The sequence below is a fragment of the Triticum aestivum genome, chromosome 7D, assembly GCF_018294505.1.
Source record: "Triticum aestivum cultivar Chinese Spring chromosome 7D, IWGSC CS RefSeq v2.1, whole genome shotgun sequence".
Lineage (NCBI taxonomy): Eukaryota > Viridiplantae > Streptophyta > Magnoliopsida > Poales > Poaceae > Triticum > Triticum aestivum.
Genome location: NC_057814.1, coordinates 194,238,452 through 194,254,982, shown reverse-complemented (window position 1 = coordinate 194,254,982; position 16,531 = coordinate 194,238,452). Strand labels below are relative to the sequence as shown.

Here is a 16,531-nt window from a genome sequence, read left to right as displayed (position 1 = left end):
GCTATGCCTCTTTTCAGCTTATGGCATTCTGGGTTCGTAAGTCATCCCATGAGCTGAAAATAAGGGGACCCCTGCACCTTTGAAGGTAAGAAATTTTTGCAAGTTGAACTATTTCCTGTAAAAATCCTTCGAATCTAGAAAAAAAATTGTGTAGCTCATATTTACAACAAGATTTTAAACTAAACAGATTGAACAGTCTAAGAATAAAATACAGTCCTAATCACCACTAAAGCACATGCATGAATCACATGAGACGGTACATCTACATCTAAGTCGGTCAAGGTTCTTTCTTTTTCGAAGCCAGTTTTGAAAAATGCAATTTCAGCTTCACTTTTCACAAAACTGAGGTTGCATTTGCCGGAAATAGACTTAAACGTTAGAAAATCTTGATTGACTTAGTAGTAGCATAGCGATCTCTTATTTGTTGGGACATTAGCAAATTATAGTGTCGGTGGTTATTTTCGCAACCACATGCAATTTGATTCAAAGGATTTTCGTAGAAATTTTGGATGGTTATAATCCTTAGAAATTTTTCCTACAGCGGTTGTTTGATTCATAGGATTGAATCATATAGGAATCTTCAGAAGGATTCCTTTATACTATACGACATTCCATAAAAAAAATAGCATCCACTCAAATCTCTTGAAAAGAATACTTTTTTCGAGAAAAGAACACTTTGTTTTTCCAGTGATGCAATCAAACAAACCAAAGTAATGTATTAGGATTGAAAAATGAGCACGACACCGCAATCCTATATTATCCATATTCCTACGTTTTCAGAATTCCGCGAATCAAAGAGGTGCTAAAATGGCCAGTGAACCGAGTGGCATGTGCAAGCTCTTTTTTCCCGTGGGCCCATTTCTTCATCCTCTGCGAGACACATTTCTTTGCACTAGAGCCATGCACGACCTTAACAGCCTCCACCATCGTCGTCGCTGGTCCAATGGAGTGAGTGATCCACCGATCCATCCGTCCTATAAAACACGTCCCTCCCACCATCCCTTCCCTCTCTCAACTGGGGAGCTAACAGAGACGGCGAGAATCCATCCAACCCAGCCCAAGGCACCAACACACACTACGCCCAACTGGTGATCACCAATTGACAGGAGCTAGCTAGCATAAACCCCCACATGAGCAACAGCTAATTCCCCAGTCTCCTTCAGCCCTCCCTCTCATAGATTCTAGTTCCAAATTCCCCTCCAATGGACGCTACCGGCGCACAGTCGCATGCAGCTCATATAAGTACGCCTTACCCCATGGCTTCCTTTGAGACACCCGCACACCGGTGCCACCACCACAGCTGCGGCGAGCTGCACTGCTGCGCCCTGAGGCCGCCAATGGTGAAGTTCTCCAAGCAGTTCGAGGGCCAGCTCGTGCCGGAGTGGAAGGAGGCCTTCGTCGACTACTGGCTGCTCAAGAAGGACATCAAGAAGCTGCAGGCCGCTGCCGGCGTCGAGGCGGCGCCGCCGCAGTCACAGTTCCAGGCGCCCGTGGCTGCCAGTCACTGGGTGATGAGGCTCCCGTTCCTCAACCCCCATGGCCACCACAAGGAGCACAGCGCCATACAGGTATGCAGCGCACATGTGCAGCCTCGTGCAAACTATTTTCCAAGTGAGATGGTCGACTGAGACGAGGTTCGTATGTTCCGTTGGTACGCGCGCAATGCAGGTGCACAGGAAGCTGGCGAGCAGCGGCAACCACGGCGCGGTGGCCGGAGAGGTGTACGAGACGGAGGTTCTGGACGCGGCGGGGTTCGCCGGCGCGGAGGCGGAGGCGGCGAGGGCCTTCTTCCAGAGGCTGGACGAGCAGCTGAACAAGGTGAACCGGTTCTACGAGAGGAAGGAGGGGGAGTTCCTGGAGCGCGGCGAGTGCCTCAGGCGGCAGCTGCAGATCCTCGTCGAGCTCAAGGCCGCCGTCACCGAGGCGCGGCGCCGCGGGGGCTCGTCGGCGGCGGGGAGCGCCGACCTGGAGGACCCGTCCGTGTCTTGCTCTATCCTGCATGGTGAGTGTACATACATACATAAATGCATGCCACTATATTGTCCTAGATATGCTTGTTAATTAAGCCAGTTGAGGGTAAAAGCTGATTATTAGGCCAGCTGCGGCTGTCTAGCTGATCTTGAAACATGCATAAATAAGGCTACTAGTCCAGTAGTCTTATTCAATTGGAAGGGAGAATTGGACGAGGCAATCCTGGTTGGCATATCCAAATTAGTCCAGTAGTTGTTGGGTTTGGCGTGCAATTGAAAGGCATATTTAGTTCAGCCAGGAGCTAGTTATTCATTTTTAGTCTTCTATTAGCATACAAGGGATTGAATGGCGTCATACCAACTCATTCCACAAAAGGATGAGTGGATGACACCCATTCCCCATCACATATACACGCCATGAGTGAGTTCTTCAACCTTCGAAGTCGCGTAGAAATTGATTTGTGGCTTGCCACCAAAATTGCAGGAGATCAATCCCTCAGGGGCATTACAAAGCAAGAACACGAAAGTCAAGAAAAGCTCGCCGACAATGCTACGGCAAAGAACACTGATGAAGGGGAGGACCATCTTTCCATCTCCGAAGGTCTGGGTGACTCGGGGAGGATTGAGAAGCCGACAGAAGAAGTAGCCAACAAGCTGATGACATTCTCGGGAAGGGCAGTCACTTGCCAGGGTAGGAGCGTGAGGATCAACATTCCAGTCACCACACCGTCGAGGACCGTGTTCGCCATCCGTGAACTTCTGTTCGATGACATGCTAAGCCAGTCAAGGAAGACTGGGGGGAATGGTGGTGATGGCGGTGAGAAGTTGAGCATCAACAAGAAAAAGGTGCACCAGGCAGAGAAGATGATCAGAGGAGCCCTGGTTGAGCTGTACAAGGGCTTGGGGTACCTCAAGACATATCGGTAGGTGTAGCTGATAACTTGGTATGTTGTTCTGCTTTGTGCACCGAGTGGGTACTGACAGGGAAAGCACTCTTGTTGCAGGAGCTTGAACATGCTGGCTTTTGTGAAGATTTTGAAGAAATTTGACAAGGTTCCTGCCAATGCCTCTCTCCTTATCGCATTGCCTGAAAGTTATCACATATAAGCAATGCTGAAGAAACGAAATATTTTTTCACGTTGCAGGTTACAGCAAAGGAAGTGCAGACAATTTACCTGAAAGTAGTGGAGAGCTCCTACTTTAATAGCTCCGACAAGGTATTTTCCAATCATACAGCACACTTGAGAAGATCTGAAGCATTTCACTCTACCAAAACTCCAAAGGTTCCGAGTTCTGACTGAAAACTTCCTCTTAATAGGCAATCAGGTTAATGGACGATGTCGAGGAGCTGTTTGTGAGACATTTCGCAAGCGGTGACAAAAGGAAAGCAATGAAGTACCTGAAGCCAAATCAGAAAGAAGAATCACATGCTACCACATTTTTCATAGGTAATAGTTGTTTATAAGCTTTGCATTCCTTCCAATTCCATGATAAAGATAATTTCAGAATCCTTATGCACTACTGTCAAATTTTCAGGACTATTCACTGGTGGCTTTGTAGCACTATTTATCGGTTACTGTATCATGGCGCACATAGCTGGGATGTACACTCATCAGTCAAACAAGGTCTACATGTCAACATCCTACCCTGTCCTTAGGTAAGCACCCAACATGTCAGTTCAATTGCTACTATACTCTTAAGAAACAAAAGGTGCTAAAACTCAATGATCCAGTACTGACATTAAACGATCCCAATCTGCAGCATGTTCAGCCTCTTCTTCCTGCATCTCTTCCTCTATGGATGCAACATCTTCATGTGGAGAAAGACACGCATAAACTACGCATTCATATTCGAATTTGCACCTACGAAAGAGCTCAAGTATCGTGATGTGTTCTTGATATGCACTACCTCTATGACGATTGTTGTTGGTGTCATGTTTGCACACCTGACACTCATTGTCAAAGGGTATTCTTCAAGTACAGTCCAAGCAATCCCAGGGTGCCTTCTTCTGGTATGCTATATTCAACGTTACATATGTAATGTTTATTGTCAATGTTGCTATACCCGTATGAGGCTGACGCTTCTGTTTATTCAGGTGTTCTTATTAGTATTGGTCTGCCCTTTCAAAATCCTTTACCGATCAAGTCGTTATCACTTCCTAATAGCAATCAGAAACATCATTCTAACTCCCTTTTACAAGGTACTTCGCTATAGCTGAAGAGCATTTAAAAAAAATGAGTGGACGGAGTCCTATCAAACTCCATACCAAAAAAAGCTAAATTCATGTTTATATGCAGGTTGTCATGGTTGATTTCTTCATGGCTGATCAGCTTTGTAGCCAGGTAATCAGATGATAGAAGCTAAATGTTTGTCAAGTTCAGCTGTGCTAGCTTAAACCAAAATGCTCAGTAGGGTCCATTTTCAACATGAACTGATCAGCATCAATAATTGCTATTGTCAACATGGATGTTTGTTTGAGTTACTATTTACTACTCCCTCCGTTCACTAGTATAAGATGTTTTGGATATTTCAATATGGACTACATACAGACTGAAATGGGTGAACAAACACACTAAAATGCGTCTATACATCCAATTCAGAAGAAAGTTAAAACATCTTATAATAGTGAACGGAGGGAGTACATATTACTACAGTGTAGCGCGTAGAGAAGCAATGATGGTGTTTAATTTGGAATGAGTAATAAATTAATGATTTGCTGGAAAATAGGTACCGCTGCTTAGGACCTTGGAATACCTGGCATGTTATTACATAACCAGCAGCTATAAGACACAAGACTATGGATACTGCACAAGAGTGAAACATTTTAGAGATTTGGCTTATGCAGTATCCTTCCTGCCCTACTACTGGAGAGCCATGCAGGTATATAAGATTGAACATGACTTGCCACATCACAATGTCTGTTCTTCAGACTTCTTATAGGTACTGATGTTCTTTCTTATTATTACGGTTGTCCTGACAGTGTGCAAGGAGGTGGTTTGACGAAGGGGACATAAACCACATTGTCAACCTCGGGAAGTACGTGTCAGCAATGCTTGCTGCAGGAACAAAAGTGGCATATGAGAATGATAACAGTGCTGGATGGCTGTCACTTGTCGTCATCGTGTCAAGTGTCGCCACTATCTACCAACTGTACTGGGACTTTGTCAAGGACTGGGGTCTTCTACAGTTTAACTCCAAGAACCCTTGGCTTCGTAACGATCTGATACTTAAACAAAAATACATTTATTTCATATCCATGGTATGTTCTCTAAAATAATTAAGGTTTGCATCGAAAAATTGCGAGCGAAGATTGCATGTACTTACAGAGAGCCTGACATTTTACAGGGTTTGAACCTTCTTTTGAGGCTTGCTTGGCTTCAAACTGTCATCCACCCTAACATTGGAAGCCTGGATTCTAGAGTAACTCTGTTCTTTTTGGCAGCTCTTGAGGTGATTCGACGGGGCCTTTGGAACTTCTACAGGTAAAGTTTTTGCCAGTGAATCCTAAGTCTTGAATTTTTCATTGTGATGGATATACAAGCCTGAATTTACACTAAAAGAACATTATGAATAACTTCTCTGTCAGGCTGGAGAACGAACACCTAAACAATGCAGGGAAGTTCAGAGCTGTGAAGGTTGTTCCACTTCCTTTTCATGAAGTCGAAGAGAACTAACAGCATGGGGCGTCATTGCAGCACGCTCTAGGATTGCAGAACTCCCAAACAGTTCAGATGTAACACCAACTAATGTTAGAAAGCATGCACTACACTACTACAATTCAATTCATTTTTTGGTGTGACAAATAAAGCGCATTCAAATGTACCGTTTGGAGAGGAGAAGTGATATGCAAATAATAACACTATATACATAGAGCACATAAGTTCCAACTAGTTTTCCATGTAAGAATTTGTACTGGTATAATGTAAACTGAAGTCAGATCACTTCATGAGATCCAAGTACTCGAAAAATAGTTGCTCTACAGTTCTTCTGTTGACTGTTCCACCCATCTTGTATTTTGGCTATCTGGGAAATATGATTATATCTAGTTAATGGTAGCCCAGTCATGGATAAATTACCTCAAAAGAGATCAATCAAGGATCAATATGACTAGCAGAATTTGCAGTTGACTAATAAGTTACTTACATTACAAGCTCAACTAGGGATGCAAAATGGCATCCTGCTAAGGCCCACTAAACTAAGCTACCAGTATAAAATGCACTGATTACAGCAAATAGGGGCCAGACTTTTTTTTTATCAACTGAAGGAAGCGGGCTGACATGGGACACCACTTTGCATCCCTAAGCTCAACAAAATCGCACGCATCATCACATACTGACATATATTCAGTAGTGAAGCTCCAGTGTTTTGAATTGTGAATACTGAATAGTAAGCACATACGAGATCCTCGTATACAGATTGTTGATGTTGCAGTTAACATGACATTAGCATTGTGTCTTCTTTGCTGCATATATGTTCAAACATAGCATATTACAACTTGATTTACAAATCAGAGAGCATATGTTAGAAGAGCTGGGCAATGTTCATACTGACCTTCCATTGCAGGTTGAATGCAAAAAGGGTATTGATGCCTGGCATTGCATTTGCTTCCAATAATGGGTTTACACCTCTAAATTTCCAATAACATCAAAACTCACCTGACAATATACAAGAATTGTACAGTGGTAAGAACTCTGTTTGCAGTTTACAACAGTGTTTGTAACAGAGTATCTCACCTTAAGATAAGAAACATATTGCAACCATGTCCTATGGCATATAAAGGATAATAATCTTGTCCTTTGTACCAAGTCATCTTAGATATGACATTGGGCTCAATTCCCAGACATGACAACCGTGGCAAGCAGTCAGTCAATCTCACACGGTTGAGTCCATTATGCCTCAATACAACCATCAAGTGTAACTCCACCTGATGTGTAGAAAACGACACATCAACGCATCACCAATCTTACGTTATTCCAACTTGCAATACATCACATGTATTATCTGAAAATTCTTCTCCAGCAACCCAACTACTTCCCACATCTTTTCTTACTTGCTGGACATCAAACACAGTACGATTCCAAGCCTTCTCTTCCCACATGTCAATTGAAGCATGAATGCTGGATAATGTAATGTATGGTGAAGGATCATCTGGTCTTATTTCAAGAATCTTCTTTGCTGCCAGCCTTCCCAACTCCACATTACCATGAGTCCTACATGAAGCTAGCAAAGCTTCCCACACGAGTTGGTCCGGATGACAAGGCATAGCATCAATAAACTCGAGTGCATCCGAAAATCTTCCAGCGCGGGCAAAAAGATCAACCATGCATGTGTAGTGCTCCATCTTAGGCTTCACACTGTACTTGGTGTTCATCAGTTTGAAATACTCACAACCCTCAGCAACTAGGCCCATTCGGCTGCAAGATGATAACAACCCGACAAAAGTGTAATCATCTGGACAAACTGCTTCTTCTTGCATCAGGTCAAATAGCTGAATGGCTGCCACCTCATTTCCATGCTGTGAAAAACTTGTGATTAGTGCATTCCACGAGATAATGCCTCTACTCCTCATTGAATTGAAAATCTTCAGTGCAATATGAACACTTCCGCACTTGGCGTACATGGTCAAAAGGGCATTCTCAACCGAATTGGCATCATCAAGTCCTAACTTCACCACCCTCGAATGAATTTGCCACCCAACAGCATAATTTGTGGTGCTAGAACAGGCCCTTAGCACACTGGTAATGCAAAAGACGGGAGATCCTAAGCCTTTCCGAAGCATTTCCCTGAAGAGCAAGAGTGTCTCCAGAGCAAGATTATTTTGCGCGTAGCAAGTTAATAATGCCGTCCATGATATAATGTCTTTGTTTTCCAGACGATTAAATATAATCTCTGCACTTGTGACATCCCCACATCTGCCATAAACAGTGATAGTTGCATTGAGCAGTAATGTATCCAGCTTAAAGAAAGTCTTCAGAGCATAGCAGTGGACCTCCTTGGCCACTCTCAGCTGTCCTAATGATGAACAAACCTGCAGTAGGCTAGTTACAGCTGACTGATCAATTGCCATATTTTCCATGACCATCTCACGAAAGTTCCAAACTGCGTCCATGTTGCATCCATTCCGCGCAAAAGCTACAAGAAGTGAAGTCCTGGAGAAGGCATCATGCCTTATACGGCAAGACAACCTAGACATCTCATTCACTCCACCGCATCTACCATACATCGCTATAAGGGCAGTTCCTAAAGCAGGATCAACCTCAGTTCCCATCTTCAATAAGCAGCCGTGGATTTGCTTCCCACCAGGGAGCAACTCAGGTGCATCAAATACCTTCAGGATGCAGGAAAACGTTGCGTTTGTTGGCCAAACCTTCAAGAGCAGCATCTTCTTTAGCAAGGAAATTGCTGCATCACGGTGCTCTGAACATCCCTGGTTGACAAGGCAGCTGATTATGCTCGTCCAGCTGGCGACGCACCTCTGCGGCGAGACCGCAAACGCCCGCCAGGACAAGTCCACGCGCCCGCACTTGGAGTACATATCCACCAGCGCCCCCGCAACGCTCTCGTCCTCGGCCACACCAAACTTGAGAGCGGAGGCATGCGCTTGTGAGCCCGCGGCGGTGTCTTTGGCACGGGCGCACCCGGCGACCAGCGCGCCCAGCACGAACGAGTTGGGGCGGTCGCAGCTTCCGCTCTCCCCGCTACGAAGCATGTCGGAGAAGAGAAAAGAGGCCTCCCGGAGGTCGCCGAGGCGAGAGGCGCCGGAGACGAGGACTGACCAGGAGACGACGTTGCGCTGGGGCATTTCGTCGAACAGGCGGCGCGCTTCCGCGTGGAGGCTGCCGCTGATGTAGGAGAGTAGGAGGTTGTTGCAGAGGTAGGTGGAGGCGAGGCAGCCGAGCTTCGCGGCGGCGCCGTGGACTGCGCGCGGGTGACGGCCGCCGCCGCCGCCGCGGAGGAGGGCGGCCAGGTGGTCGTGCATTTGTGCCTGGCATTCGGCCGCCGCCGCTCACCTCAGCCTGTGTCGCGCTGCATACTTGCACGGTGCAGGCAAACCTAAATACGCTCGGCGGGGTTTCCAGAAAAAACAGTCGGCACGTATACGTTTGGAAACACAAGCAATTTTATACTTTTTGCTGAAGGTAGGAAACACAAGCAATGGCAAACGTGCAAATGGTTTACCATGCAACAAAAAAAACGTAACGAATGTTTTTTTTAAACATCAAGACTTTATTTCTCAAATAATCGCAAGGTCATTTACAAAGGCATGAGAAATAAAATCAGACATTGGACACCGATAACCCCCGAACGTTCGGCGTGGAGGCACCCAGCCCGAACGAATCGTTCGTGCTGGAAGGGTCGCTGGAACGAACAAACTCGTTCGGTAGAAGTACCCCTCAAGCCCGAACGATCCCACATTGCACAACCTTGTCGTTAGCGATTTGGCTCCTCCCCTCCAGCGAACCAGCCCAAAATGGGGCCATCCTTTAATGAACAAAACTACCATACGATCATGAAAAAAAAGGTATATTACAGAAATGATTTGCCATGATGTTCATGCACACTTCATGGCAAATGAGTGTGGAAATTTTGCCATGATATTATGAAAACACACAAAAAAACAAAAAAATGGCTATATAAGATAGAACAAAAAAGATTTGTACAAAAATTGCCATTGTGCATGTATAGAAAAAATTGGACCCCGATAACCACCGACCATTCGGTCTGGGGACATCCCAAACCGAACCTTTTGTTCGGTAAATCAGCTCCCTCGCGACGAACGTTTTTGTTCGATTGAAAGAGCTCTCCTTCCCAAACGACCTCCCTCCCTCCCCTCCAACGGACCAGCCCAGCCCAGAAACACAATTGCCTTCAAGAATTAAAAACAAATTACAATATTTGTAGGCCCAAAAACTGCCATGTTTTTGTACATATTAATTTGCCATGGCAAGTTTGCCATGTTTTTGAACATATTAAGTTGACATGGCAAGTTTGGCATGTTTTTGAACATCTATAAACTTTGCCATGTTTCTGAAAATCATATCTTGCCATGGTAAATTTGCCATGTTTTCAAATAAAAAGGTGCCACCGCAAATCGCATGAATTTTGTCATATAGAGCCTTATATAGTATAAATTTGCTATTGTTTATGAACAAGGACAGAGATGAAATTGCCATGAACATTGCAAGTATCAACTACACAACATCCTGAACCAAGGTATATTTATCCATGGCAAATAAATAGTAAAACTTGCCATGGCAATAAAAGTTCAATATTGCCATAGCGATTTAGGTAAATTTGCCATGTTAATAAAAGTCCAAAAAATAGTAAAACTTGCCATGGCAATAAAAGTTAAATATTGCCATTGGGACTTAGGTGAATTTGCCATGTTAATAAAGGTAAATTTGCCATGGAAAATAAATAGTAAAACTTGCCATGGCAATAAAGTGTTAAAATTGCCATGGGGATGTAGGTAATTTTGCCATGTTAATGAAGGTGAAATAATTAGTAAAACTTGCCATGGCAATATTTGCCATTTTGTGTTGTTTTCGACAATTTAAAGAATTGCCGCGGAAATTTAAAAAATCAAAAGCTGCCATGGCAAGAAAGCAATGAATCCGCCATGATTCCAGAACTAAATTTGCCATGATTTGATAACTATGTTTGCCATCTTACAGGAAGCAAGTTTGGTATGATGCGTAAACTAAATTTTGCCACGATCAATCAAATACTTTTTTAATGTTTGCATGGCAAAAAGTATAAGATTAGTTGCCATGGTTGAAAACAGTAAATTTGCGCTATGATCCAAAATTGAAAGTTGCCATGGCAAGAAAGCAATGATTTTTCCATGATCCGAGAACTGAATTTACCATCATTTGATAACTATATTTCCCATCTTCCATGAAAATTTAAAAAAATTATACAGTGAGACGGCAAATTTAAGAAAAAATGTATCATACAGTACATGTTTAGTTCTGAATCATTCTCTCTAAATGAAAAGCAGCTTTGATTACTCCATATCCCTTTTCAGCTTAATTATCGCTGATGTTGTTCAACGAAGATGACCACAAACTCCAAAAATCCCTTTCCCCACTACAGATTCAGCGCCCATAGCCTGATCAATCCAGCCACAAATCATTTATTTTCTTCTCAAAACTCATAGCCTATCACCACCACAACAAAATCTAGGGACACAAAAATACCATTCTGTCCTGGAAGACTAGTATGTATCTCTGTTTTGTTCAGATCACACAAAACAAATGATTCAGTCAGTAGAGTGGCAAAACTTGAAAAATTGTTATAAGAACAAATTTTTAACTTGCCATCATACCAATACTAAATAATGTCTAGCAATTGCCACGACTATAAACCATTTTACTATCATTTTTGTACATTTTTTGTTTTTTATTGTTGTAATATAGCATAATGTACAAAATCCCAGAATTGTTAACTTTACATTTCACTGCCAAACTATGCAAATTTGCCATGGATTTTGATTCAAATTGGTTATATTTCAAAAATGCAAGGCAAACAATTTCTAAATCTTGTCATCTGATATTTGCCATTGAAATATAGAACGTGTTGCCAACATTTTGACATGAACTTGATCGAAAGCCCTTAACTCCACACTCTACCAGAACCAGATGAGCTTCTCACATGCTCAGTAGATGTGCGAACTTGTAATCTCGGTGGTCAAGAGCTATGCACAATTCGTATGAAAACAACTGAGAAACATGGCATACCTCAGGACACCATCTCTTCGTTGACAGCCAGCTCGGGCGCTATTGGTAGTAGACATGGGATGGCTAGTCCAGCGAGCCGCCCCGTCCTTGGCGCAGTTCAAACTCGTGAATGCCAAGTTGGAGCTCCGTGGTGGCCACCAGGAAGTGCGCGGCCAGCGCCGACGGAAGCAGTGCCACCACGCAGCGTAGGTCTCCGGCTACATCTCGACACCCGCCGCACCTAAATGCGACAATCTCCAGCGCAGCTCCTTCGCCGCGCCTCCTCTCCGTCGCCCCCGCCGCACCTAAGCGCGGCCATCTCCATCACAGCTCATTCGCCGGGCCTCCTCTCCGCCGCCACCGCTGCAACCGGCGGTTCCTCCCCACGCTAGCGCTCGGGCTCTCCATCCGGGATCCGTCGGAGCACAACCAAGGGGCCTCCTCAGCCTCCTCCCCCATGGCCGCAAGCCGCAATGCCTTGAGGACGGCGCAGCCCGCCTTGTCTCTGCCGCGGGACACCCCCGATGTTGGGTACGGTGGAGCTGCTAGACGGCGTTCTTCCATCTCCTCGTCTCTGTCGCCCCCTGGCTCCTTTCTGACGTCCCCTGCCTCGTCGCTGGCGCAAGACAGTTCTCCGCAAGGCGAGTGTGTGGGATGCGAGTGAGCGGTGGAGAAGGGAGTGGGAGAGGATAAGATAGCGTCAGGCGTTCGGGACGAGTCGTTGTTCTACCGAACGAAAAAGAACATGACGTGGCTGATATCCACGCTATAAGATTTGTGCTAGAAATCAAACGGCTCAGGAGGCGTTCGGGCCAAAATGCCAGAATACGGTGCGTTCGGTACTTATTGATTCCGGAAAAGTTTGACAGACACGTGCCCAAGTCAGGGTGTAGGACTCTAAACGATCCTTTAAAACAATTAAGGTCTCAAAAAAATGGAGCAGTTGGCCAGAGCTTGAATGTCTCCAGATTCTGGAAAGGCGTTAGATTCATAATTCACAATCTGAAGTTTGGTTATAGATGGAAAGTGGGCATGGGGACTCAAATCAGATTCTGGGAAGATACCTGGTTTGGTACTTCACCATTGGCGGTTCAATTTTGGTCGGTTTATACGGTTTGTAATGAGCAGTCTAAAAGCATTAGAGAAGTGTGGGATGGGGAAAACCTCATGCTTACGTTCAGAAGGAACTTTGATGCTAAACTCATGGAGCAATGGTATCAGATAGTAGAAATTGCTAAAGGGATCGTCTTTGATGAGGATCCAGATGCTCTCATTTGGCAACTAGAAAATAAGGGTGCCTATTCTACCAGTTCCTTTTACCATGTTATTAAATTCAGAGGAGTGCAGCCACTGGTTATGCCTGCTGTGTGGAAATTGGCTATACCTCCAAAAATCCATGTCTTCCTTTGGTTGTTTTCTCAGAATAAGTTGATGACCAGGGATAACCTTAGGAAAAGGCACATCATCAAACCCTTGGACTGTGTGTTCTGTGCTGAGAATGAAACCAGCCTCCATTTGTTTTTTGAATGTGTAGTAGCTAAGAACATTTGGCCTTTCATTGGAGATTTCTTCAAAATTCAGATAGGCATGAACTTTGAGTCTGTTGCACGGCTTTGGGTTACTAATAAGAAGAAGAATTCGGCTTTGAATATTGTTACTTCTGCAGTCCTATGGTGTTTGTGGAAATATAGAAACTCTATAATTTTTAACAACACCATTTGGACTTCCATTTTTCAGGTTTGGGGCTTGTTGATCAGAATGCTCAAATTCTGGTCTATCCTATCGCCGGAAGCGGAGAGAGCAAAACTGGAGAGTTTCCTGAGCTCACCGACAAGTTTGGCTCGGCAACCTCTGAGAATCCGGAGTGGCCGATGGAGAAAGATGATGTTGGAGCGCGCTGGAGCAAGCTCAAAATCACGGAGGAGGATGCCAGTTTCCAATCCCCTTCCAAGAAAAGGGATCCGTCGAGCAAAAACACCATGTGCAGCCCTATGTCGACACTCACGCCATGCTAGTCACCACAAGCTGCCCTGGCGCCACCCTTCAAATTTAGGAAATTGGGAAACCCTGGACAGGACGCGATGACGCTTGCAATTTAGTGCGTTTGTGTGGGCTGTGGTTTCATGCTCGATTGCTAAGACAAAAACTTATGTATGTTTAGTTTGCTGAGACCCCACAGGTTGTTGTGGTGGTTCTCACCCCCCCAGGTTGTCTGTAATGCCCCTAAGTATGCTGAACTTGTTGTAAGAGACTACTGTGATTTCATTCAAGTAATGAAATCGGGGAGAGGCCTCCCTGTTCTCCTAAAAAATGATTTTGAGGAGTTAACCTCACTTAGCTAATCCCCTTTATGTGGATCCAATAGAACTTCGTGAGTTGGTAGCCACGTCTACTCAGACAAACGCCCCTGCAATGGAGGAACAGACTCCTACACGAATGTAAGAAGTTTTTTTTCTAAGCGTTCAAACAAGTGCCTCTCCATGACTCCATTGTACATAGATGGCCTAACACTACTAGGGAAAAGCCTAGCAGTAGCGCGGGTTTTTGGCCTAGCAGTAGCGCGGGTTTTTGGCCTAGCAGTAGCGCGGGGTGTTGCGCTACTGATAAGGCGCTATAGCTAAAGGTTAGCAGTAGCGTTGGTCGACACACGCTACTGCTATACGTACTTAGTAGTAGCGCTTTTTCCGTAACGTGCTACTGGTAAGTACTAGCAGCGCGTCTCTGCGCCCGCGCTACTTCTATTATTGTGTATCTATTCTTTTTCATTTTATGTCGTATTCATACACCATTATACAAGTTTTCATATAGTAGCAATTTAGAGATTGTTTTTACATCATAATGAGTTATTACATCACTGGGTGAAAGAACCATGGACTAGTTTCAAGTGGATGGATCCATCCACTTGAAACCAATCCGCGGTTCTTTCACCCAATGATATAATAAATCATCATCATCATCATATCATTAACAACTTATCATCATAATACATCATTGTCGTATAAAACCTCCTCATGATCATCAATGAGACATCATATAGCAAGTTGGTCACTAGTCATAATCACAACTCCTCCTCATCATCATCAACTCTAACACATTGTAGCACATAATAACAAATTGTACCTAGGACCTACTCCTGTCTCATAGGACCTACTGCCCTCTCTTAGGATAGGCCCTGACTCTCCATTATGGAGAATGGAGATTATCCTGTCTCCAATTCTTGCGCTTCGCACAATGTTGCTTCCAAGTAGCTCCCTACGATTGACCAAACATTTTTTCCAATCTTTGATTGTCATATCTTCATCTGTTTTAGAAATCCGGTATGAACAGCAGTGATGCGTAGGATGACCTGGTCGTAAGTTCATAACATCAAGGCGACCTTTCGGAAACATCAGATGAGGCACACAATCATTTAGGATTTTTTGTTGAAAATATAGTAATAACTTCGTAGTTAGCAATGTAGTTGAATTTTAGAAGAGTTTATGCAAAAGATGCACGGATGTCGTAATAGTAAAATCTTACCATGACATCTTCATGGATGTTACAGTAGTCCAACACGTGCACTAGTGGCACGTATTGACCATAATGTCGAGGAGTTTGATAATAGATATTGTAATTCTCAAGATCAGACGATTTTTCTCCTTATAAGTTAATTCTGAGCCATCGGTGTAGTAGGTTCTGTCTACCATCTTCCGCACATTCTTTGAAGAATGAAAATAAGCTATCAATGGAAATAAGTTGTCAACTATTTTGAAATAAACAATATAAATTACTTAATAGCTATGTTTGAGAAACTCACATAGCGGTAGAATTGGAAGCGTATCAACAAGGACCCAAATGTCCATATTGTCTTGGGCGATGTCAGGATCACCAAGATTCATGGTGACAAGCATACCCTCGTGAAAATCATACGTCTTGCAAAGTGCTTCCCAATTCAGGCAACCAAAATGGGTTACGCTCTCAGAATTGTATAGATTTACATCAAAATCCATACCATGATGGGTCCTTAGGTGAATTATCTTTGTTTCCATACTTTCATGATCTTCAAAATCCATCCTCTCCAAGACATAGCGTCTTGCATGGCATGAAATTAGCTAGACGAATTGTAGAAGACGAAAATTACACGTTGAAGTAGCAGAAGTCGTGCTTAATTACGAAAAAACACTTGTCGTCATTGCGTACCGTTTCAACATCGAAGGTCTCCTGGAGCTTAATGCTGAAGCGCCGACCTTCTACCAGGTGAGGCCTGCCGCACAGACCCCGGTCGTCGCCGCACCAGTCGCACTCCCCCGGGAGACTTTCGTCGTCCGACGATGACATTTCCTAGGTTCATAATTCAAAGATTAAACTTGTACAATTAAATATATGTACTACAAAAACTAAATTAGATCATTACTATTCATCACGGGTTGACTATCGGTCTGCCGAGTTTTTTCTTGAAAATTCTTAGCTCACGTGGTGTATACATTCGGCCGTTGGTGATGGTTGCTCCTCCTTTCGTCCCCAAGTGCATTACACTAAAATTTCTAGCACAAGGGAACAAAGGAGAAGCGACCCCCCACAACAACAGTCGGGATTCTTTGTCCTCTCATATATGGTGAAGACTCTCCCTCACTGATTCCTCTCTGACATTTGCGACCGTCGGTGATGGTCGTTACTCCTCCTTCCCCAAGTGCATAACAAAGGTCTAGCACAAGGAGAAGAAGGAGAAACAACCCCCACGATAACAGTCGGGATCCAGCAAGACGTCGAGGTAGTAGATGAGTTCCGTCAGCACAACGACGTGGTGAAGGTGATGGTGAAGTGATCCATGCAGGGCTTCGCCTAAGCACTACGAAAATATGA

At 44.2% G+C, this 16,531-nt stretch overlaps 2 protein-coding genes across 9 annotated transcripts; one reads left to right on the top strand and one right to left on the bottom strand.

The window, feature by feature from the left end:
• The first annotated feature begins 1,026 nt into the window (after nucleotides 1–1,026).
• On the top strand, nucleotides 1,027–6,013 carry LOC123169336 (phosphate transporter PHO1-3). 2 transcript variants are annotated; one of them, XM_044587180.1, is made up of 14 exons: nucleotides 1,063–1,568; nucleotides 1,669–2,002; nucleotides 2,455–2,893; nucleotides 2,975–3,023; nucleotides 3,116–3,187; nucleotides 3,289–3,418; nucleotides 3,507–3,627; nucleotides 3,732–3,981; nucleotides 4,066–4,170; nucleotides 4,268–4,312; nucleotides 4,698–4,850; nucleotides 4,951–5,229; nucleotides 5,316–5,452; nucleotides 5,557–6,013. In XM_044587180.1, exons 1-14 carry the CDS (start codon nucleotides 1,203–1,205, stop codon nucleotides 5,642–5,644), a joined length of 2,568 nt encoding a protein of 855 aa, XP_044443115.1. In that variant the 5' UTR covers nucleotides 1,063–1,202; the 3' UTR covers nucleotides 5,645–6,013. The 2 variants fall into 2 exon arrangements, with proteins under 2 accessions (XP_044443114.1, XP_044443115.1); XM_044587179.1 differs by having other exon boundaries at nucleotides 1,027–1,568; nucleotides 3,732–4,170.
• On the bottom strand, nucleotides 2,280–12,384 carry LOC123169338 (pentatricopeptide repeat-containing protein At4g13650). 7 transcript variants are annotated; one of them, XM_044587183.1, is made up of 6 exons: nucleotides 6,704–12,384; nucleotides 6,522–6,625; nucleotides 5,573–6,432; nucleotides 5,295–5,446; nucleotides 3,146–3,369; nucleotides 2,634–3,057 (listed from the first exon to the last, which is right to left on the bottom strand). In XM_044587183.1, exon 1 carries the CDS (start codon nucleotides 8,947–8,949, stop codon nucleotides 6,934–6,936), a length of 2,016 nt encoding a protein of 671 aa, XP_044443118.1. In that variant the 5' UTR covers nucleotides 8,950–12,384; the 3' UTR covers nucleotides 2,634–3,057; nucleotides 3,146–3,369; nucleotides 5,295–5,446; nucleotides 5,573–6,432; nucleotides 6,522–6,625; nucleotides 6,704–6,933. The 7 variants fall into 7 exon arrangements, with proteins under 7 accessions (XP_044443119.1, XP_044443120.1, XP_044443121.1 ...); XM_044587182.1 differs by having other exon boundaries at nucleotides 5,295–6,432; nucleotides 6,704–9,467; nucleotides 11,711–12,384; XM_044587184.1 differs by having other exon boundaries at nucleotides 2,280–3,057; nucleotides 5,295–5,993.
• Nucleotides 12,385–16,531: the final 4,147 nt, after the last annotated feature.

Coding starts and splice junctions, on each gene's coding strand:
- LOC123169338 (XM_044587184.1), bottom strand. CDS start 8,949: ATGCACGACCACCTGGCCGCCCTCCTCCGCGGCGGCGGCGGCGGCCGT.
- LOC123169336 (XM_044587179.1), top strand. CDS start 1,203: ATGGACGCTACCGGCGCACAGTCGCATGCAGCTCATATAAGTACGCCT. Junction 2,894..2,974: donor GGGTACCTCAAGACATATCG/GTAGGTGTAGCT, acceptor CTCTTGTTGCAG/GAGCTTGAACATGCTGGCTT. Junction 4,851..4,950: donor ACTACTGGAGAGCCATGCAG/GTATATAAGATT, acceptor TTGTCCTGACAG/TGTGCAAGGAGGTGGTTTGA.